The sequence below is a fragment of the Typopeltis vanoorti genome, chromosome 21 (assembly GCF_054136105.1).
Source record: "Typopeltis vanoorti isolate ZY-2024b chromosome 21, IOZ_Tvanoo_1.0, whole genome shotgun sequence".
Taxonomy (NCBI): Eukaryota; Metazoa; Arthropoda; class Arachnida; order Uropygi; family Thelyphonidae; genus Typopeltis; species Typopeltis vanoorti.
Window position 1 is genome coordinate 36,576,236 of NC_143569.1, and position 25,875 is coordinate 36,602,110.

At 34.8% G+C, this 25,875-nt stretch overlaps 1 protein-coding gene across 1 annotated transcript in view; it reads left to right on the forward strand.

Annotated features, from left to right (window-relative positions):
- Nucleotides 1-25,875, forward strand: part of LOC150094742 (cell adhesion molecule Dscam1-like) — a 170,827-nt gene that overhangs the window by 93,118 nt on the left and 51,834 nt on the right. Inside the window, exons 6-10 of the mRNA XM_090411346.1 lie at nt 705-974; nt 1,066-1,473; nt 9,851-10,012; nt 15,466-15,744; nt 20,535-20,654. Coding sequence (XP_090267472.1) covers nt 705-974; nt 1,066-1,473; nt 9,851-10,012; nt 15,466-15,744; nt 20,535-20,654 — 1,239 coding nt within the window. The remainder of the gene's footprint in view (nt 1-704; nt 975-1,065; nt 1,474-9,850; nt 10,013-15,465; nt 15,745-20,534; nt 20,655-25,875) is intronic.

Below are 25,875 nucleotides of genomic sequence, written 5' to 3' on the forward strand. Positions count from 1 at the left end.
ATCGATGTTTCCTGGCTTTCGCAAAAACCCACTTGCTCTATATTGTTTCCTTTCAAACTACTCCTGTTTTTGAAGAACAGAGACTGGAGGATTAGCCAAAAGTAAAATGGATAGGTCGCAATGTTTACTATTATTTACTTCATTGTAAATAATATTTTATGATAAACATTTAAATAAAAACATTTTAATAATTTAATAAAATATGCATAAATTAGACTGTTTAAGAAAGTAATCGACAATTTCAAGTCAAACGCACAAGCGGTCGTTAATTCACCTTGATATTAAAATAAAATAAAAAACCGTGAACGTTTCCAACAAAACCTAAATAAGTATTACATGTGTCAGACTAAATTCTGAATATTAGATAATAAACACTTCGAAATAGTGCATAATAATACTCTGGAGGACAAATTATATCTATTCCTTAAGAAAACTAATTTTTGTCTGGTGTATAAAATAGGTATGGTAAGTGGGATATGGTAAGCGAGGTACGTTCTATATTCGAGTTCTATATTACTCGTATCTCTTTCTCTAGTAATAATTATTTCGGATGAACATTGCAAATCCATCGACAAATTAAAGAGGGGAACAGCGTATTAAGCTATTTGTAACATTTACTGGATCAAATACACAAAATATCTGTTGACATTTTCAAATATAATTCTAATCGGTATTTGCATGTGAACTGCATCATTTCTCTCTAGCACCTCTTCAAGTTACAATGGAACCCCATCAGCTGATCGTGCTCACAGGAGAATCGGCAACGCTCACGTGTAGTCTTAGCGGATACCCGATAGATTCCATACTTTGGATGAAAGACATTCGCCACCTAGCAGAAGACGGAAGAGTCCAATTCTTGGCTCCGAATGTACTGCATATACCAGTTGTGTGGAAACAAGATCAAGGAATGTACCAGTGTTTTGTATACAGTGCTGGCAGGACAGAACAAACATCTGCACAGTTAACTGTAGGAGGTAAGTCTGGAAGATTACGTGCATGTTATTGGAATTATTTAACATGAGGCATCACAGTCTAATTCTTCGTGTTGCTTTATTCGCCATCTAGATGTCGGTCCCGTCATACACGAAGTCTTCAGTGAAAGAACTCTGCGTCCCAATGTGGCCGTCTCAATCAAATGTGTCGCATCCGGACATCCTTTGCCCGTAATTACTTGGAATGTCGATGGCAATTCCCTTCCTCAGGATGGTCGTTTTATTATTGGGGACCTGCTGACCCCTCAGGGAAGAGTAGTGAGTTACTTAAATATTTCTCACATACTGACTCAAGATGGTGGACTTTATCAGTGTGTCGTAAGCAATTCTGTGGCCAGCGTCTCACACAGTGCGAGGATCAATGTGTTTGGGCCTCCCTCTATCCGTCCTATGTACAACGTGTCAGTCATTGAAGGTCATTCTCTTATTGTCCATTGTCCTGTGAGAGGCTATCCGTTAGAAGCTATAACTTGGGAAAAAGGTAAGATTGTCACGATATGTGTGCATCATATATATATATACATACTGATATATATATATATATATATATCAGTATGTATCTGGATAAGCCAAATGAACGATAACGTAACTTCTTTCTCTCTTTACTAAATTTAAAAATTCAATATTTGCACAAGCAATCCTAAAACGCTTTGTTTGCTTTAAGCAAAAATACTGGAAATAGATTCTACTGTAAGTACATTTTTTAAGATAATCCCACCCACAAAAGGTTGCAAACTTATATGTTAGTACCGAGGGTGGGTTAAAGGTTATAGAATTCAGCAATCCTGCTCTAGCACAGAAAAGCAAACTAATTTTAAGCCACTTCTTCAGAAGACGTCACCTCGAGCAAGACATTTAAATTCATTACCACCTAAAAACGCAAACATTTCAGCTATAAATAGGATTTGAATAATTTTCTTCAGATTTTATTTAAGTTCTTATAAACTTCGCACTTTTATTCGCAGAGTTTGCAGTGGTAATAATTCAAGCAAGGAAATCTTGTTACTTCATGCCAAATGCGCATAGATCTGGGGCATTTGGTCCTTGTTTACTCAGATTGCATAATTCACAATATAAGATGTGTTCAATCAAGACATCGGTTGAAATACGACTTAAATTTTAAACTGTAAACCTAACATTACTTCTCGTTGTATGTTTTAAGTATAACTATCCAGAGGTAACGATAAAGTAATCCTAATAAAATAATAAAGTCTAAAAGCAATAAAATCAGTCAAGTTTGACAACAAAAAAAAGACGTTTACTATAAATTGAAGAAAGATGTATAAACTAAAATAAAATTTATTTCGTTGTCTCGACATGAATAATAAATTAAAATGAGAGACTAAGCCCATGCTGACAGCAATGGTTGGTTGACAGATTCTGTATAACAGCGAGCAAAGAGTAGTGAATTCTACTCCGTCTATTACAATCAACAGAAAAAAGGCACTTTTCAAGTGGTTTTGAAAAATATTTTCAAAAGGATATAAGAAAGTAATGAAAATTACTTACCTAAAAGCTAAAAGAGAAGTTAGAAAAAGACCTAGAGAATCATGGAACAAATTCGTTTCTAATTTAGAACATGATTTATATAAAATAAGACTCAATGTATATGATTTTGAAACACCTAAATGCAGATACCAAAGAAAACATAAAATTAAACTACGAATTGAAATTAGAAGAAATTCTAAATTTCTACACAGAATTGTGGACAGATAAATATTTTAAAAAAGACAACTGGCAAACATTTAATGAAAATGAAAAGGAAATAACTAAAGAAGAATTAGAAATCAGTCTGAAAGAAACAAGAAATGGAAAATCACCTGGAGAAGATAAGCTAGGTTCAGAACTATATAAATATGCAGGAACAAGATTCAAAGAAAGACTCCTATTATTTTTAAATAAAATTTATACAACTGGTAACCCCCCCCCCCAATAGAATGGAAAAAAGGTAATTGTGATTCCTATCTTTAAGAAAGGTAATAGAGATGACCCTGAAAACTATAGAGGTATCAGTATACTAAATTCCTGTTACAAAATATAGAGTAGAATTTTAAATAGAAAACTAATGAAATATTCCGAAAACTTTATTTTAGAAGTACAGAATGGATTTAGAAAAGGACGATCATGTACAGACCCGGCCTTTTGCCTAAAATTAATAATAGAGAAAAGAAGAGAATACAATTTAGAAACACATATTGCATTTATTGACTTTGAAAAAGTATTTGATAAAGTTAAAAGAAACATATTATTTAACATATTAAAAGAAAGACAAATACCAAATAATATCCTAAAAGCTGTCACAAGTATGTATGAAAATAATTAAATACAAATAAGATTAAATCACGAGCTATCATATATGAGAGAGATAAACCAAGGGATCCGACGGGGATGTCCCCTCTCGGCAACTTTTTTTAATATTTACCTAAATGAAATAATAATAAAATGGAATAAAAATTTCCATCAAGGTATTATTAAACTTTCTCCTACTGTGAAATTAAACACTCTCCTTTTTTTGCCGACGACCAGATAATAATTACAGATTCTGAAGATAACTTACAGAAAGCTATTTTAGATCTAAATGAGATATCCAAAGATTATGGTATGATAATATCAACAGAAAAATCACAACTATGGCATTTAAAGATAGTATTAGATAACAAGATCTTAGAACAGGTGAATTCATTTAACTACCTAGGATGTATGATCACATATGAAAATGAAAAAGATATAAACGTAACAATTGCAAAATATTTAAAAATAACAGGAGTAATTAACTCTATATTTAAACCAAACCTAGTTCAAAAACAAACCGGGCTAAAAGTATACAATACATTAGCCCTACCAGTTCTATTGTATGGAAGTGAAATCTGGACAATAAAACAAAAAGACAAACAAAGATTAACAACAGCAGAAATGAAGTTTATGAGAAAAACTGCAAAGTATACCCTATTTGATCACAAAAGAAACGATGAAATTATGAAAGAATTAAATCAAGAACCAGTAATTGAAAAAATTAAAAAATATAAATATAAATGGATGGAACACGTTCAAAGAATTAAAATGGAAAGATTACCAAAACAAGCCTTCAAGTACAAGCCATTAGGAAAAAGAAAACCAGGACGTCCTCTTGAACGATTCAACGATGACTTCTAAGGCCGGAACAGGCCAAGCTAGGCCTAAATCCTTAAACGCATGATGATGAAAATTGCCGAAGTGCACAATCGTGCAATTAGTAATTACGTAATCAGACATGTATCAGTGTTATATGCTTTTATCACACCTTCCTGTATGCAGCTGCTCATCGTAATGGCAGGTAAATACCGGTATAATCCCTTGTATGAAACTAGAAATAAATCACCACCACCACCTTCGCTAATGAATGTTTCGTATGGAAGTTGCCAGGCCATGATTACCAATAACATAATTTAGGCAAGTGTTGTATCTATGGAAGGACACGTCTCACTGTTGTCGTCACACGTTAAATCAGACACGTTTAGTTTGACCAAGATGAGCCGATGATATGGCAAATCCCCGCCATCTACAAGTCAAGTAGCAAGCTATTATTCGTTCTTCAATTTAGATTTATATAAGTAAGAAAATTTGACTGGGCTTTAAACACACCGTATCAAGTTATCACAAGATTTATTTTTAGGAATTCAGATTTCTAGCATTCGAGGAACCATCAGCTAGCAGCTGTCGCCCCCACCCCTCCTTCTCGGAAATATTTACAGTTACTTGCCTGGAATCTAAATACTACAAGAGAAATTAGACACCGTAATTACTCAAGCATGATAGTGTTAATACGGTTTAATTTAGAATTATCACAATCTCCTACATGTTACATCTTCTCTCCTTTTCACAAATGATATCAACGTTATGCCTCCTAAAATGGTCTTTAGAAGCAATTTTAAATGCAAGTTCATATTTTATTTTGTGAATTCGACTTTCTGACTATACTATATCGGAATTTAAATTAAGCATCCTCATCAACGGTCCTCCCTCATTAAACCGTGTTATAATCACGTACATACCTGACTGAGTCCATTCTGAATCCCATCTCATCGAATTAGCCCCCTTTCTGCCGATAAATTTATCCCACACGGTCGATAAATGAACGACTATTCTACTCTTGAAGGTCTTCTTAAGATCCACTTTCCTGCTATTATTACCATAATTAGAACTTATTATCGAACTCCGGCAATACACCAACCAAGCCTGCACCGTTCACCTTAATTCCACCGCTAAATGATGTTCCTAAATCGATCTTGGCATGCATTAGCTTATCGTGGTTCAAATCCGTCTGTTCTAATATTACTACTTCGCATGTGTTTACAATGGCTTAATTTTAATACTCTTCATTAAGTTGAATAAAATATATAGCATAAAAACTGATATAAAATACTTACGAATCTTCTCTCTCTCTCTCTCTTTCTCTCTCAGTGAGGTTTATTATATTAAAATCTCTAGATTTATTTTTGGAATTTCCTCGCTAGAGGAAATTCCAAAAATTCCTAGATTTATTTTTATCTTCAGAAATTTTGGATTTCTAACAAAACATCTTTTGAACTCTGTTTGGATCTTGTCAGAAGACTCTTAAAACGTCGCTCTAATAATTAGAACAATACAGGATTCTTATGGAGTAAGCATCTTCAAATTTCTCTTTATGTGTAGATTTTCTAATTCCACGTATTACAAACTCACGTTTTGAAAACGGCTAGGTTTCTTTATATTTCAACGACGGCTGGCTTTTCTTATCTCCATGTATTCGACCTTTTACCGATTTGAATCAATAACTCGCGAATGGCTTTTAAACTATTGACGTCGTATTCATTCATCTCTTGAGAAAAGTCTCACTTGAACTTTGGATATAAAGTTTTATTTATCGACGTTTGCCATTCAGTAGTTAAAAGGGATGAATACCAGGAATTTCTAGGAATTAAGTTTTAATGGCATTTACTCAAAACAGACAAACAGCAAAAGGAATGTCGCAATCTTTTTCTTTACAAACTCCATCACAAAATGAGCCAAACTGATTCCAATAGCAGTAAACACTAAACTACGGCTCTTTGCTCCAAGTTATTTCGCTCTATTTTTTTACTAGTGATTTTATTAGCGTTTTACCAATTTTATCAATGCTATAGCATTTATAATTTTATTAAACATTTTATATTTTAAATATATTAATAATAATTTTAAGTCACATTATATATTTCTAAAATTTATGAAGCTTTTCAAAACATGAACTTAAATATTTTCAAAGTATAAGAATTAAATTAGTAAATTTGTAAAAACACCTATTTAGTTTACAAATAATTTATTTTGAAGTATTTGATCATAGAGGTTTCACACGTGTAGTTTCGAATGAACAATACCCTTGGGGGGTAATGGATGGCAATGCTGTAGCCAATGAAATTCTAACTGAGGCTCGGCTATTGCTGTTACCCTCCTGCCATGATCAGAGCTTTAATTGCTCAATAACAACTTATCCCACACTGTCCTCTACAGATAACGGGGAAGATGAAAAGCATTCTTGCTTCGCCCCTTTAAGCCAGTCCTTATAAGGAGGCTTATTTTCACACGTGTAAGTAAATTGGAATCATTGCTTTCGAAATATGTTTATTTACTAATGTATTGGAGATTTTACTAGTAAGCTGTAGTATATTTTACACAGAAATATTTTATCTTTGAAATATATATATATATATATATCTTATGTTAAGAATAATTTTAAATCATGTATAAATATAGTAGTATGTTAATAATATTAAGCCATACATATATATATATATAGCAGTAATATATAAATATAACAGTATGTTAATAATATTAAGCCATATACAGGGTGTCCCAAAATTCTAACTGAGGCTCGGCTATTGCTGTTACCCTCCTGCCATGATCAGAGCTTTAATTGCTCAATAACAACTTATCCCACACTGTCCTCTACAGATAACGGGGAAGATGAAAAGCATTCTTGCTTCGCCCCTTTAAGCCAGTCCTTATAAGGAGGCTTATTTTCACACGTGTAAGTAAATTGGAATCATTGCTTTCGAAATATGTTTATTTACTAATGTATTGGAGATTTTACTAGTAAGCTGTAGTATATTTTACACAGAAATATTTTATCTTTGAAATATATATATATATATATCTTATGTTAAGAATAATTTTAAATCATGTATAAATATAGTAGTATGTTAATAATATTAAGCCATACATATATATATATATAGCAGTAATATATAAATATAACAGTATGTTAATAATATTAAGCCATATACAGGGTGTCCCAAAATTCACGCAAAATTTAAATTTAGCGACATTCGTGCGGTCAAGTGTTGCCAACGAGAAAAAAAAGACAGCTGACAATTCAGGGTTATTAAAAATGGAGCGCTACACGAAAGAACAACGCATTTTCATTGTTGAGCAATATTTTAAAAACAATGAAGATTTGGCAGCTACAGTTAGCAATTTTCGTACAAAATATGGTCGGAATAGTCATTTAACTTCATCAACTGTGAAAAGATTAATTAAAAAATTCAAGGAAACTGGATCAATTAGTGATCTTATACACTCTGGCCGTCGTTCAACAGAAAACATCGAAGCCGTTCGTGAGAGTGTTGCTGAGAGTCCAGGAACATCAATTCGGCACCGTGGTCTTGAATTGGGCATTTCGAGAAGCTCTCTACAGCGTATTCTCACGAAAGATTTGCTTCTTTATACAAAGTTCAAATGACTCAAGAACTGAAGCCTACTGACCACACACAGCGAAGAGAGTTCGTTGAATGGATTATGGAACAACAACAAGTGGATGCTTATTTTTCGAACAAAATCATCTTCAGCGATGAGGCTCATTTTCATCTTGATGGCTTCGTTAATCGACACAATTGTCGCATTTGGGGTTCAGAAAATCCACGAGTGATTGTTGAGAAACAAATGCATCCACAACGTGTCACTGTTTGGTGCGGATTTGGGGCTGGAGGCATCATCGGTCCATTCTTCTTCGAAAATGCGTCTGGTAAGGCAATAACAGTTATTGCCTTACCAGCCATATTATATACTGTCACTAATATCGATTTCACCCACTCCCCTGGCATTTTCCCTTATTCCCATACCATACATAGTTCGTTCATTTTTGTAACCATACTTTCGCCACCATATTTAATAATTTCTCTGGTGATGTTATCGTTACCAGGACTAGTTGTGTTTAGCCATCCTATTGCTTCTTAAAATGTCCATATCATACCCATTACCTGGTGGTGATATCTGCTTCAATTCTTCAGGCAGTTTCCCAACGCTATCCAAATCTAGTTTTTCTTCATATAACTCACTACAGTATCTTGTCCATCGCTGTACAATGTTTTCTTTATTCATCAATACTTTTCCTTTTTCATCTTTAACTGTGGTCTGTTTTGGTTGCCACCTTCTATTAATGGTTCTAATAATTTTGTACACCTCCCTAGTTTTATGTTCTCCATAGTACTGTTCTGTATTGCTGCATTGGGCTTCTAACCATTTCATCTTATCCATTTTGACTGATTTTTTCACCTCATTATACTTTCTTCTATATTGCTCCTCTATTTGTTCTGATATATCCCTTATTATCTTCGCATTCTTTTCTCCTGTACTAACTTCAGTGTTTCTTGTCTAATCCATTTCTTCATGATCTTCTCTTCTGGTACTGTTTCTTTAACTGCATCTTCTATCGCCTTCATTACTCTTTTCACTCTTAAATTCGAGTTTTTTTCTTTCTCCACACTTTTAAGTTTCTCTTCTAACACTGTTTTGCACCTTCGTCCTATTTATGCTTCACTTATTATTGCTGTATCTCTTTGTTTCTGATGATGGGGTTTATATTTTCTTTTTAATTTCTACTTGATGTTTGCAATCACTAAAATATGATCCGAGTCTATATCCCCCCTTTTAATCATACCAATCACGTTCTTGGTTTTCCCATCAGTTGCCTAAATTGCAAGATATGGATGTGGACGACATGTGGTTTCAACAAGACGGTGCCACATGCCATACAGCCCGAGAAACAATTCAATTACTGCATGAGTCATTTCCTGGTCGTGTAATTTCCCGTTTTGGTGATCAGAATTGGCCGCCCAGATCATGTGACTTAACGCCATTGGACTTTTTTCTTCGGGGTTTTTTGAAGTCTAAGGTTTATGCCAACAAGCCCACGACCATCCACGCCTTGAAGGAGGAAATTGAGCGCTGTATCAACGAAATTCAGCCACATTTATGCAAAACGGTCATGGAAAATTTCGACAAAAGAGTGCGTATGTGCCAGCAAAGCCGTGGAGGCCATTTACCCGATATGCTATTCCATTCATAACCCTGTACTGTATACTTCATGAATCAATAAGAAATTACAATTTTTAATTAAAAACCTGTGTTTTCTATCAAAATTACTCCTTGCGTGAATTTTGGGACACCCTGTATAAATAAACCTAAACTTCAACAAAAGCATTTATAAATAAACTCATTACAAAATTTTTAACATGAAAAATATAACGTGATTCAGGATTAGTTTGCTTTCAGAAATTTAATTTGCTGTTTTAAAAGTTTAATCTGACTTCTATAATTTAAATGGAATTTGAATATATTTAATGAAAAAGTAATTCTTGATCAAGTAATTATTGTTTTACGATTCAGAAGCAATCTGGTTTTCATAATAAATTGTTTTATTCAAGTATCTGCACCAACTCATTTTTTTTTTGCTAATTTTCTATCATCCACCTGTCTGCAACTAGAGATCACTTTCAAAGTATTTCACCGAAGTGCATTACGTAAATTAGTTTTTGAATGCGAAGAGTGCTTTTTTATGTTGTTTTTAATTTTGCTAATCAATGCAGGTGGACTTCAGCTTCCAGAAAACAGAAGACAACGAACCTATCCCAATGGAACCTTAATTATCCTAGAAGTTCAAAGAGACTACGATCAAGGGCTATACAAATGTACCGCGCGTAATACAGAAGGTCAAAGCCACACCCAAACGGTCGTCGTTAATGTAACTAGTAAGTGATGCTTAGGTTCCTCTCTAATAAGCAAATATGATTTATAAAGAAAGTTCGCGGTGGTTTTTTGTCATTCTTTGTCGCAATGAACTAACGCTTTCTTCACATCATTTTGCTAATGATGTGAAGAAAGCGAAATTACCTTCTTTTTCATAATACATTATTTCCTGGCTATTGTGACACTCCACGAAATAATAATGACACACAATGGAACTTTTCTATCAATGTAGCCAGCTGTGAAAGAATTGTGAAAGGTAATTTTAATTAATAATAAAAATCAACAAGAATTTGTTTTATAAAATTATTTTACGATCTAAATTAATTTGTTTAACATAAATAACTTTACATACAAATTATCTGGGGGGGGGGATTCTATGCATAGTTCTTCATGAACAGATATTTCACAAAAAATGAGATTACGTAGGGACAGGTTAAGAAAATTATTCCAAAACCTTTTCTTTTTTTTTTAATCAAATAAGAATTGAAATATATATGGAGAAAAACTTAATTTAAGTAAATGAATTGCAAATATATATTTTTTCTATCAGTAACAACATTTGGAATAAATAAAACGAATAAGAACATATCATCACATGACTGGTACACTGGACCTATCCATATCCAGAACAGTAATAAAGAAAAGAAATTATAAGATTTAAATTGTGTCTCATATAACTGCACATAGTTTTTAGGTGAGGTAGTAATGCTACATTACTAGGGAATAATTATAGAACAAGGTGTGTTGCCCCCTTTTTTTTTTTTTTTGTCCTGGATTACCTGTCTGTAGATATGCGTGCGTATTCTTACAGGGCGCTTTTGCCTGTTTTGAGGGACGAAAAACCAGAGTTCCTGGAAAGGGTGTGCCCTCAACTTCCATATGTAACTGGCTAACTAACCTTTGATGGAAAAGCTCCGATAAAAGTTCTTCGCGTCATAAACGAGACTCGAACCCAGGTCTTTCCAACGAAAGGGCTTCGTCGAAACCAACTGAGCGACAAAGGCTCGAACCCCTGACTGATAGTCATAAAATAACATGGCCACCTAACCAAAATTAAGTAGAGCCATTATATGGGTCGACGCCATAACTTCATTAATAGTATCTTTTGAATTTGATAAACAAGAAAGAATAAAAAAATGCAATTATACGATAAAATTTATTTTATATAAAAGGTTGTTTTAATTATTAGATGAAGGATAACGAAATGCATTGTAAAATTATTTTAGTTGATTAAATAAAAATCGAATGAAGTGCTCATTTTAGTCATGATAGAAAAATAAACATGGCGTAATATACAAAAGACTAAATCGATGCTTACAGAATAAAAATTGTAAATAAGATGCTACAAAGTGAGCACTGACAACCTCATAAAACGTACAAAGTAATCTATCGTTCATCTCCTTTCAATGTTATCGCTATTTTAACATTACTCACTTACTCTCCGAGATCTCGGAAACTAGAAATACATTGAGAATTGATCTGGTATCTCTCTCTCTCTCTCTCTCCACCTCCCACTACTAATTTAAGAAGCAAAATACGATTTCAGATAACTGTAACTTATGCGGTAATGTAAGCTTCGCACTTCGGTTTTTATAGCAGAAAGCGATGTTTATGCAGAAACTAGCCAAGTGGAAGCGTTCGCAAGGGACATCACTGAGACGCGCGTGCTTCATAAGATACGTGTCGCAGAAAACTTTTAAAGTTCAAAGCAAAACGTTGTTACCTCAACTGGCGAGATGAATAACCCAAAGCTCGCACATCGGTTCTGTGAAATTTAACAACCCTCTGCTTGAGAATGCACACTTATCTGTGTTATTGCCCAATTCGGCGCCTCAGAGGAAAGAGAGGAATACGACTGAACAGCACGGACGTATTAAATTCTAACAGAAAAAAAAAAAAAAAAAAAAAGCGGCTGATGATGTACCGAAATTCTTCTGAAGATACGCTTACGATAGCGACCTTTATAATGTTCCTAAGAGATTTTTTTTGATACGTTATTGGTGGTAATAACGTATAATACATCTCCGAATGCTGAGCACGCCATTTATTTATCACCTTTCCTGCTTTCCTCATAGATAAGTTCACATTATATAATTATGGCTTAATATATTACAGTTAAGGTCCAATGATTTTTCTATGAATATATCCAGCTTGTATTTGAACGCAGAAACATCGAATAAGGTGACGTGGAAGCGCTAACGAGATTATGTTCAGGGCGTTTACGACCGTCGCTAGCACGCGTTGCATTGGTGGCACACTACTAAAAAGATACGATCACCAAATGTATAGTTTTCTCTTACTAGACTTTGGTTGTTGTTAAGAGTTCTGCGCAACCGATAGCACGGTTTCGAACTTGTTGGTTCTCCTCAGAGGCGTTAAAATATCTGTACAAAAATCCTACATCTACCACTATTTATTACAAGATAATACGATAATTAAAGATACAAAATCATGTGATACATTCATTCAAAATATGGGAGATCATGTAAAAAATAATAAACATACGAATAAAAAAAAAAATGTATATTACTTTGAGGAGAAAACATTCATTTGCAGGACACCTCGACGCAAATAACACTCGATGTAGTCATGCGCAGTGCATTTCTTCTTACAAAGTTCAATTTCTGCGCTATAGTTATGCTCATTAACCTTAACACTGTGTGAGAATTTATAATTGCAGCAATTTGAGTTACTATGCTTTAAAAAAGCGATATTAATAAATTTCTAATTCAATTAAATCCATGCATACCAAAAATTTTATAAGTTTTCAGGTTGCGTATTTTTTCTTTAGGGGATAATACTCCTTTTAGAGACGCGCTTGTAACATTAGCGGAAACCACAAAATTCTTATAAGCTTTAGAAAATACAGTAATTGTCAAAAAAATCACGCTTCTTAAAAACTGTTGTGCTTTTTTATTATTAGAGTTCTACATAGGCTTATTGAAGATATTTACAGTTAGATATTTAGCGATTTTGTCATTTGTTATTTTTCATTTAACATTTTACATTTTTCAAATGAATACCTGCAATATGGATAAGTTGTTATATAAATTATAAAGAAAATTTCAACTTTGCAAGTTGTTTAACCTTATAAATAATTCAATATTAAAAAATAAAATGAAACAGCAATGAAAAACTAATATCTGTGAAGTACAAAAAATTGTCCGTATGACGCAAATATATATAAACATAAATATAAAGTCTGCTATCCAACATATAGAAAAAATAGCAGAGAAACTCATCCTCATCAGACTCCAAGATCATTAACCAACTAAATATCATTCCACAAGAACAATTTGGCTTCCGTCAAAATCACAGCACCACCCAACAGATCCATAGACTGATAGCATACATCACCACAGGATTTAATTGGAATCAGCACACTGGAGCCGTCTTCCTAGACATTTCAAAGGCCTTCGATAAGATCTGGCACCAAGGCCTCCTCTACAAAGTTATCATCGCAAACCTTCCACTAAACATGATACACCTGATTAAAGCATACCTCTCAAACAGGAGGATGCAAGTCAAAATCAATGAAACAGTCTCAACCCAACGGAAAATCCTCGCTGGAGTTCCTCAAGGATCACTGCTAGCCCCGATCCTGTTCAACATCTCTATGGCAGACATCCCTCAAAATCCTCTCACATCCACCATCGCCCTTTATACAGATGGCACGGCTATACTAGCCAGATCCTGCCAACCACATCTCGTAACCAAAAAACTACAAGACACCATCCTGAATCTAGAAAAATGGTTTACAGACTGGCGACTACAATTAAACCCCCAGAAAAGCAAAACGATACTCTTCACAAGAAGACGAGCATCCTCCAAAGGAGCCTGTTCAACTCTCTGGAAATTCTCTGGAAAACTGAAGCTAAATACCTCGGAATACTTCTCGATAAGCGATTATGCTTCAACAGCCACATCAAGAGCACATGCACCAAAGCTTCAAAAGTTATCGCCCAGCTGTACCCCTTGATCAACAGACACAGCAAACTGAGCTCAAGAAACAAAATTCTACTGTACAAGACAGTGATCCGTCCCACAGTTATATACGCCTCCCCAGCCTGGAGCCATACCTCCAAGACAAACATCCTCAAGCTACAAAGACTACAGAATAAGTGCCTGCGAATCATACTGGACGCCCCGTAGTTCATCAGGAATGCCCAGATCCACCGGGACATAAATATCCCCTACATCTCTCCACTATTACTCTCCCTAGCAGAAAAATTCTTTATGAAGACATCTACGCATCCAAACCAACTAATTCAGCAAGCCGGAAACTATGACGGTAATGACCACTGGAAACATAAAAGACCGAAAGCCATCCTAACACTCAACGACGTGTAACCACTCCTGCCCACTCAGGACGAGCTAAAATAGCTCCCAAATCTCGCCCATCACTGCTCCCGAAACAGACAACAAGGAATATAAAAAGCGTCAAGCTTCACCCTCTGCGCCATATATGTCCTGCGTCCAAGCAAGTAAAATTATCGATTCTAGCGATTATGTCAATAATCGTCAATTTCGTTAACCATACACTGAAACGATGTATATCTGTGTGCATATATACATACATTATATTATATATACATACATATATTATATTAGACACTTATTTTAGTACGTAAAACTCATTTTTACTAGAACTTTCACAGGTGTTGGAGAGTGTGTTAAATTCATTACTAATTTTCGGAAGACAGAAGACCAAAAGAAAAAAAAAAGCTAATAGAATATAAAACACTTTTTAATAACAAAATTTACATACTTTCAATCTATTTATCATTCAGCGAAGATTTCAAGCATTTCACATGAAATGATTGGATCAATTTTATTTCAGACGAGAATAGTAAAATCAGTAAAAAAAAAAAAAATGTATATTCATAAATTATGTTATTACTTCGATAACATAGCAAATTGTGTACATTTACTAATGTGCATGATGAGAAGTAATGAATTTCCATCCTTAGCATTTGAGGGGAGATTTAGATTCGGTTTCTAAAGATGGAAGAACGAATTATTGATTAAAAATCTAATTAAATTATTTCGACTTTAAATTTTCGTCACTTATTAATATTCTAAGAACATGATAAACCGATTATTACTACTCAGTCTAATATTTGTATATTTAAATTATGTAATAATAAAGAGAAATATCAAAAACATTTGAAATAATTAGCTAGTTTATTAAAAAGAAAAAAAGTATTATTATAATGCTCGAGATTCCCATCAGATGGCAGCACGTCACAAATTCTTTCATTTGCTTGTCTTTTGACAATAAAAATTTCCTGTAAATGTCCTTAATGAGAAAAGTAACATTACATACTAGAAATTTATGACAAAAAGAAAAAAATGATACATAAAAATAATTACGAACAATGTTTTTCTAAAATTATGCCCTAGGAAAAGATAATTATGATACTAATCTAGTCTTTCGATTTCTCATTTTTTATAGCTCCACCTAAAATTATGCCTTTCGATTCTCCGCGAGTTCGGGCGGAAACTTCTGTGGTTATCACCTGTGCCATTAATCAGGGTGACCCACCTTTTGACATTCGTTGGTTAAAGAACGGACAGAAACTTACCCCGGAAGGAGGTTTAACGGTACAAATGCATGATATGTTCGCAATCCTGGCATTTTCCGGTGTTGGGCCACAACATGCTGGTAATTACACATGCGTTGTTAGCAATGCTGGAGGCACTGCTAGCCACAGCGCCATCTTGGTGGTTGATGGTAAGAATACTGCCTACTGTAATACAAATTATTATACTGAAGTGTGCCAGTGTGATATATTGTAAATCAGAATTTCTTTTTCTGTATTCATATTTCATGAATTTATATTCCCCACTAAAGGAATACAACCCAATCTCGTTTGTTTTTTTAATGTTAGAATTAGGATTAGGGATGACCTACATATATATATATATATATATATATTATATATATATATATAATTTAAGCTTCTTTCATCTTATGTACATATTTAAATAAAAAATATAATACTATAAGAAATTTATAAAAGATTTTTAAAATCATTCCGACACCCTTTTATAAATTAACATAAAAATAGTGAAATATTATTATTGAGAACTTTATTAATTATTACCCTTGGACGGTAATGGATGGTAATGCTGTAACTAATGAAGTTCTAACTGAGGCTCGGCTATTTGCTGTTACCCTCCTGCCATGATCAGAGCTTTAATTGCTCAATAACACCTTATCCCTACACTGTCCTCTACAGATAACGGGGATATTAAAAGCATTCTTGCTTCGCCCCTTTAAGCCAGACCTTATAAGGCCTTATTAATTATTCCTCAAGGGTCCCTACTGGCACCGATACTTTTCACGATTTACATGGCGGACATTCCGCACAATCCAATGTCATCCATCATTGCCCTATACGCAGCCTACACAGCTATACTAACCAAATCTATTAAACCGCACCTTGTCACCAAGAAACTGTAAGAAAACCTGCAGAGATTAGAGCACTGGTTCTCGGAATGGAGATTGCAAGTAAACTCTCAGAAGAGTATCGCCATGCTCTTCACTAAAAACTCAATATCTCCCAAAGATGACATCTTCCTATTTAATACCAAGATTCCCTGGAAAGCAGAAGCCAAATATCTCGGTGTACTTCTGGACAGAAAACTAACCTACAATTCACATATAAAAGCCTCATGTACAAAAGCATCAAGAGTCATTGCACAGCTTTACCCTCTTATCAATAGGAATAGCAAGCTGGATACCAAAATAAAACTGCTCCTTTATCAGTTGATGATTCGACCCATTATTACTTATGCGTCCCCAGCCTGGAGCCACGCCTCAAGTACAAATATCCTCAAACTACAGAGAGTGCAAAAAAAAATGTCTCCGCATGATCTTAAACGCACCATGGTATATCAGAAATGTCCAACTCCTTATAGATACAAACATCCCCTACATCTACACTTTCCTGCAGTCTTCAGCAGTAAAGTTCTTCTCAGCATCCTCTTCACATCCAAATGAATTAGTGCAACAAGCAGCAATTATGATGAAACAGATTTCTCAAAATATAGGAGCCCCAAGGCCATCCTACTTCCAAATGAAGATCTTTAAATCGCACCCACTCAGGCAGAGCACTTAGCTCAAACTTTTCCTCACACAGCAACCTTATCAGATAGAAGGGATTATAAAAGCATTTTGCTTCACCGTTATAGTCAGCAACGTCTTGCGTCTCTTATTAATTATTGGAGATGGATGCTGGAATCGACCGTGAGATGCGTTGATTAATACCCTTGGAGGGTAATGGATGGCAGTGCTGTAGCCAATGAAGTCCTAACCGAGGCTCGGCTATTGCTGTTACCCTCCTGCCATGATCAGAGCTTTAATAGCTCACCTTATCCTTACAGATAACGGGGAAGATGAAAAGCATTCTTGCTTCGTCCCTTTAAGCCAGTCCTTATAAGGATAAGAATAGAGTGGTTGAGGATGATTAACACTCTTGGAGGGTAATGGATGGCAATGCTGTAGCCAATGAAGTTCTAACTGAGGCTTGGCTATTGCTGTTACCTTCCTGCCATGATCAGAGCTTTAATAGCTCAATAACACCTTATCCCTACACTGTCCTCTACAGATAACGGGGAAGATGAAAAGCACTCTTGCTTCGCCCATTTAAGCCAGTCCTTTTAAGAATTTATTAATTTTGAGTGCATTAGCGTGTGAATGAATTCTTCCCTCTGTTTAATACAAAACTAATTCTCTAGAAAAATTGCGATTCCAGCTTTTTGTATGGAACGAAAATGTAATGTATAATTAAGTTGGATGACTCATTTATTAAAAGGCTTCGTTTCGAGGATGATACCTTCGCTATCTCATGGATATGCATCACTACACACCCGCATCACTTCCCATCTTTAAAATAAATTATTTCTCAGTCTCTCAAGAACTTACGTTTTAGTCTTGCTATTTTTTTCTTATCCCATTTAGGTGGATCAAATTCCCCAGGGCTACTATCACCTTTATTCTACATCTGAAGCTTTTAGTTTCTTCATCTCCCAGAAATTCAGAGAAAGAAAACAAATGCACACAATAGTCCACTGATCGAAGTCATATTAAAAATGAAACATCCGTTAAGTGTTCCTGTTTGCAAATATGATTTTCACTATTTCAAGATTCTTCTGTGTCATCTTCCTTTTCCCAATCCTGGAACGTCACTTCATACCATGCCAAGATTACTTGTCTCTTATTTTATAGTTTATTTATTCGTTTGGGAGTCCCCCCCCCCATTCCTCATCCGTCCCTTAGGACGGGTTGAGCCCTCCTAACGAGGGATTAATTATGTATTTATGACTGTAAATCCGTGTGTGTGTGTGTGTGTGTTCACGGGCCGGTTTGCCTGTTCTGAGGGATGAAAAACCCGAGTTTCAGGGTAAAACAAAACCCTACTCTGTATGAGACCAGCAAACTCACCTTTAGTCGAAAGAGACCAGATAAAAGTTCCTGGGTTCGATTCTCATAGACGAGAATCGAACCCAGGTCTTTCCGACCAAAGGGCTTCGTTTATAAAACCTCCGACTGAGCTACGGAGGCTCTTGTATTTTACAGTAAAACACTTCTAATAAGTAAGCAACCTTACATTTCTGTACGTTGATTGTCTTCAAGGACTGCCAGTATGGTTTACGTCATTACGGTGAATACGTGATCTACTCACTTATGTTTCCCATATACGGATAAATACAATGGAAAAGTTTACCGAGTCCCAAGTGGTTGCCCTTATTATCTCTAAGGCTTTTGACCGAGTCTGGAAAAAAGGCCTGTTAAGTAAACTCCTATGATTTGGTCTCCCTCCCGATTTATGTAGCTAGACTTCCAAGCTTTCTAACTGGACGCTCACTCCGGTTGATGGTCGATGATCCCTTATCTTCTAAGCACACAACCAATGCAGGGGTCCTTCAATGCTGTGTTTTCTCACTCACCTTATACCTTGTATATATATATATATATATATATATATATATATAAGTGACTTACTCCAGCAGACTACCAACAAAATACATGGTTTTTCTAGCGACAGCATCACATTACATTCCTTCATTTCATTTGACAAACCCAGTAATGCACAAATCACCACAATATCTGCACTCTTAATTACTGCCAATTTAAATACAGCTATCCAAAAACCATTCATCAGTGGGTTTGAATAATCTTGTCAATATCAATGAAAGCAAAAAAAAATCGTCTTATTTTACACACACACACACACAAACTTTCTCCTCCAGCCTTACTTTTCGCAACACCAAATCCCCATGCATGATGAGATTTATCTTCTTCAGATAACACTAACCTCAAACCTCTCTTGACACAAACGTATTACAAATATTGCCTAAAAAAAATAGGGTTTTATTTTTCACTCAAGGAATTACTTTAACTCCAAACAATTAACATTATACAAATCACAAATCGATCCGACCATTGAATATTATTCCCTATCTGGAATGATTCCCCTAAGCGCTCCCTAAAAATGCTGGACACTGTAGAGAAAGGGCAGTGAGACTAATTGATGATCCTCACTCATTAATATTCACACAGACACTCAGCTGTTTGCATATTCTAGGAATACTTCCACGGCCGCTACTCATCAGAAATTATCATCAATAATACCTCCACTCTGTCAATCCAATTCAAAAGTGCGCAGCGAATCTCCAAATTCATCCCTTCCACTGCTATTCTTGAAACAGTCTGTTATCTTATGTAGTTCCTAAGAATACAATCTACAGCTCTTCAAGATAAATGTGAACAAGTTCCTTCTTGCTCATCCACAGTACTAGTGTACTCTAGTTGACCAATCTCTCGTGGATGGGTTCCTTCATAAATATACGAAGGGCTGGGGGTAAAAAACTGGTTTGTGCAACAAGGGAAAGACGTTTTTCTCAGAGGATTGCAAATGATGCAGAAGCGTTGTAACAAGTGCATAACACTTCGTGGGGAATATGTGGAATAACAGGTTACACGGGTCTACCTCCAATTCCTTCATGGTGATTATCACAACTTGTCAGCCCCCCCCCCCTTACATATACTTCGCTTATTGGATCCAATTTAAACAAAAATGAAATTAGGTGAGAGTTTGCTACAGATTCTAAACTTAGAAACTATAGTAAACTCTTTTACTACAGATTTAGAAAGTTCATTGAGCTAGAGCGTTATAATCGGCAAAAATGGAACAATGCTTTGAAATGAATCATTTTAAAGCAAAGACAAAGTGAAAGAGCATCGCTCATGTATTTCTGTGCTTCCGGATAACTATCCGATAACTTTATTAATTTGAGAAAACGATTATATTTCTTACATAATGTTGTATGGTATGCCAAAAGACAAGGTTTATGAATATGCTTTGTATACGCTGTAAGTGATACTTATTTTAGAATATACAGGGTGGAAGAGAGAGAATGCATTAGAAGATCGGTATTTGATTAATCTTACGTCGTCTGTTGATTAGTCTATATTTTGCTGTAATTAATTTGTTAATTTTTTTTTGGTCGATGTAGTGCCACCACGATGGATAGTCGAGCCAAAAAACGCCTCCGTCATTCTTGGACAGTCTCTCACTTTGGATTGTAAAGCGGATGGTCTTCCTCTCCCAACTATAACGTGGAAAAAATCTGAAGGCGAGTTGAATTATTGTTTCATATAATAGTTAAGCTTGGTGTATTATTAGTAAAGTGTCAATAATTATCTTTGTTTCGTTTAATTCCCTATACAGGAATTAAGAAAGAAAAGGCCAGTTAAAAAAAAAAAAATATATATATATATATATATAGCTGATTTTAAAAGTTTATAAAAAACACTGTTTTGTTAACAGAATTATAAAACAAATTTCACTGTTAAGAATTATTTAAAAACCGAAAATTTCTGTTAGAAGCACAGTAGAATTCAGAAGACTGTTTACTAAAAAGATCCCCTCCCCCCCTCTACATACAAATACACAGGAGCTGCATAAATTTGAAATTACAGTGTCTTAAACAAGGCGTGATCTACATTATAAAACTTCAACTGTGTAGCAGTTAAGCGTAAATTATACGATGCATGAAACTTAAGCCGTAATGATCTTTCCACATAAGTGATGTCATTTTCATCCACCATATCTGATGGTTATTAAATCTTCTTCTTGGCTTCCCGTAGGCAATTGTTTGCCTGTAACATTTTCAAGGATTTAAAAAGTCTTCTGCCCATCTCCTCCTGGGTCCTCCTCTTGATCAGCGTCCCTTTGGTTTATATTTCCAGGCAATATTTGGCCATCTGTCCTCATTCATTCTTTCTACGTGGTTTTTCCAGTTCTTTCTATAGTTTGTGATGTCTTCTGTTATGTTAATTATGGATAATTGTTTTCTTATTTCTTCATTTCTTATCTTGTCTATTCTTTCATAGCCTGCGAGCGGTCTTAAGAACTTCATTTCTACAGCTTCCACTTGTCTTTTATTTCGTTCTCCCCACGTCCATGTTTCACTGCCATATTTCAGAATTGGTTTGGCTATTATTTTATATAGTTCTATTTGGGTTGTTCAATAAACATCCGTTTATTGAAGTGTTTGTTCAAATTTCCAACGACTGTTAAGAATTTTGGCTTTTTACGTGCAATCTTCTCGATTTCTCGATTGAGGCTTATGTAATTTCCTAGAAAATTTGTTCACTTGTTCTATTACTTTGTTGTGGATGACTAGTTTGCATCTTTTAATTTCTTTACCTCGAAACGCTATTGATTTCGCTTTATTTATTGAGAGTTTCATGTCATACTGTTCTATTGTTTTGTTCAATACGTGTAGATTTGTCTGTAATTGGTCTTCATTTTCAGCAAAAATAACTTGATCATCAGCATACAAAAGGCTGATTAATTCTTTATTTCCTATTTTAATTCCTATGATTTTGTTTTTCCTCCATTCTCTTGAAATTTTTTCCATATATATATATATATATATATATATTGAAGAGTATTGGTGATAATCCATTTCCTTCAATGAGACCTCTATTGGTTTTAATTTCTTCGGTTGTTTCATTATTAATTTTAATTTTAGTATAGCTTTCTTCCATTATATTTGCTTTGCTTTTGTGGTTTGAGGTGGAGTTTTCAATTCATGCAGTATATTGATCAAGATTGTTCTGTGATTTAATCATATGTTTTCTCATAATCTAGAAAGGCCATATATGTTGGTCAGGTTAGATTCTATTCTTTTTTTCTATAATTTGAGTGTAAATGTGGGATCTTTGCAGGATCATCTTCCTTTCCTAAAGGTTCTTCTCCAATAATTTGTTAATTTATTGGAGCGGCCCATGGTGTTAATTTACATTAATTATATAATATAATATATTTTAATATATTTTATAGCATGCTTTTAATAAGAATATTTCTCTGTAGTTTCCGCAATCGGAAATGAATATGTTTGAATTGAATATGTTGAATATGTTTATGACTGTTGCTGTCTTCCATTCTTGTAGGATGTTTCCTTCTTCCCATATTCTGTTTAGAAATTTAATTAATCGTAATTGAAATGTTTAGAGCTATATTTGTGTAGTTCTGAATTTATTCAATCTTCTCCTGTAGCTTTTCTATTTTTTAATTTTTCAAATATTTTCTTTAGATCATTTAGCACTGTATTGGTTCTTCATTTGTTTCTTGACTTTATTACTTATTTTATTTCAATTTGATTATTATTGTTTAGAAGCTGGGTGTAGTGATTGGTCCTTCTTTTGTGGCGGAGGCCTTCTAATTGTAGATTATCCTTTGTGTCTTTTGAGTCATTTTTTAATGATTTTATAGCTCTTTAGTTGAGGTCCATTTATGTCATGCTCTAATTTTGATAAAAAAATTTTCCCAGTCTTGTCTTCTGATTTTCCTGTTTTCTCTTCTTGTTATTGCTCTGATTCATTTATATTCTATTTCATTTCCTGTGGTTCTGTCGTTTAACCATTTAAGGTAGATTTATTTTTTCTTTCTTATTAAAGATTCTATTTCTAGGTTCCAGGTTCTTAGTCCTTTCCTTTTTCTTCGCAGTTTTGTTCCTATGGCTTCACATGCTGCTTGTTTTACTATTTGTTTAATGTTTTGCCATTCATTTTCTATATCTGTATCTTCATTTATTTTCTTTGTATGATTTGTAAGTGTTCTTTGATACTATCTTGCTGTAACAGTTCTATCTTAAATTGCTCCTGCTTTTGTGTTCTTGTATTGTTTCTATTTCTTTGGTTTGGGACCTTAATAGTACTGATTAATAAATGGTTGTCTGAGTCAATATTTCATCCTCTGTATACTCTGCAATTTCTTACCAATGGTTAGTAAATAAAAAAAATAATAAATAGGCCAGTCCGTTGTGTACCTCTTCATTATTCACAATTGGGACATGGTGGATTAACAGAAGTTTATGTTCTCTGTTTGGAGTGTCAGCATCTGAAATTCATTTTAGAAATTATGGACTTTACACCCGCGTTAAAAATCTCTTTTAATATCTCGAAGTTTCGATCTTCATATTAAGATCATCATCGGGAGTATATACAAATACACAAGCTGAGTACCATTACATACAGTGAGTAAAGAAACAATGAATGAATGTGATCACATGTTATTCTACTGGTATGACCTCTAGTGAAAAAAAATAATTATTTAGAAATTACATCAAGCTAAATTCTATTTATGATAACATGAGCAAACATCCTTTCTTATAGATAGTTTTCTTTCGGTAACAATGATGTCCTATTTTTAGCATTACAATTGTTATCAGTGATTTAGGATCCTGGATTATCTACAGTCCTGTTTATAGTTGCTCTTAGAGAGGAAGGTTCCGTGGGTCGAATATGAGCCTTCCATGCGTTTGGGATTTTCAGACCATCATTATTGTTCAGATTGGGGTGGTTGATAAAACTCTCACATGCTTCCTTAAATTTGCGTTCCTACCGTGTTTTGGTGTGATGTAGACAGTACTTTTCCAGTCAATTCTATGTAAAGTGTTCGGGACATGATCAGAAAGGCCAACTTCACCATAATTATTATATTTGATGTGTCATTTATGTTCTTTTTGTCTGATCGGAATTGTGCGTCCTGTTTCCCCTATGTATGGTATGCTACAAGTGCAATAAATACGGTATACTCCAGGGTGGGTCAGCGGAGGGAGTGGGTCTTTGGATGAGTTGAGGAAGCTATTTAATTTTGCAGGAGTTGAAAGGTGGCTTTGAGGTTGTATTTTTGTAGTATTTTGTTTATTTTATCTGAAGTCCCTTTAATGTAAGGAATGGTTATAGTTTTATTGTAGTCTGGTTTGTCTTTGTTTTTTATTGAGGTCTTGTAGAGAATTTTGTTAATAATGTTTTGGCTGTACCCATTTTTTTGAAAAGTATTACTGATCACTTTAAATTCGTCTTTAAGTGCACGTTCACTGGAGCAGATCTTCAGAGCCTTGTTTTTCAGAGTATTAATGATACCTAGTTTTTGTGTTGGGTGGTGGTAGGAGTTAATGTGTATATATTGGCCAGTATGTGTCGGTTTAGTTTCCGGTTAACAGTGAAGGAAAGATTGCCAGAAGGAAGACGTGTGACAAGTGTATCTAGGAACAGAAGTGTGTTCTGTTTTTTCAATCTCAATTGTGAACTGTATGCGATTGCGTTGTTTGTAGTGTCTGGCGGCCATGGGACTAGATCGCAAAAACATCGTCAACGTATCTAAGCCATACTTTGGGTTTTAAAGGAGAGGAATCTAGAGCATGTTGCTCAAAATATTCCATATAAAAGTTAGCAATAGGGTGGGGGGGTATAATGGCGAGCCCATGGCTGTGCCTTCTTTTTGTAGGTAGAAAGCGTTTTGCCTACAAAATAACCAGAACGTAATACATACGCAAAGAATTATCACGTAGCCAAGAAATTAGCCGCAACACTCAAGGAGTTGGTAAGTCATTCTCCCTCTTATATATCAGAAGCACATATCACTTCAAAAACATCATCAAAGACATTACATTAGAAAAAGATGATCTGTTAGTCAGTTTTGATGTCTCTGCCCTCTCTACGAATATCCCAATCAATGACACAATCCTTCTTTTACAGAACAAATTCCCTCCAGACATCACGGTGCTCCTTGCGCATGTATTACGTTCTGCTTATTTTGTATGGCAAAACGCTTTCTACCTACAAAAAGAAGGCACAGCTGTGGGCTCGCCATTATCCCCCCCCCCTCCATTGCTAACTTTTAAATGGAACATTTTGAGCTTTAAGTTCCTCCCTTTAAAACCCAAAGTCTGGCTTAGATACGTTGACGATGTTTTCGCGATCTGGTCCCATGGCCACCAGACACATTCCTTAGCCACCTAAACAAACAACACAAACGTATACAATTCACAATTGAGATTGAAAAACAGAATACACTTCCGTTTCTCGATACACTTGTCACACGTCTTCCTTCTGGCAATCTTTCCTTCACTGTTAACCGGAAACCGACACATACTGGCCAATATATACACACAAACTCCTACCACCACCCAACACAAAAACTAGGTATCATTAATACTCTGAAAAACAAGGCTCTGAAGATCTGCTCCAGTGAACGTGCACTTAAAGACGAATTTAAAGTGATCAGTAATACTTTTCAAAAAAATGGGTACAGCCAAAACATTATTAACAAAATTCTCTACAAGACCTCAATAAAAAACAAAGACAAACCAGACTACAATAAAACTATAACCATTCCTTACATTAAAGGGACTTCAGATAAAATAAACAAAATACTACAAAAATACAACTTCAAAGCCACCTTTCAACTCCTGCAAAATTAAATAGCTTCCTCAACTCATCCAAAGACCCACTCCCTCCGCTGACCCACCCTGGAGTATACCGTATTTATTGCACTTGTAG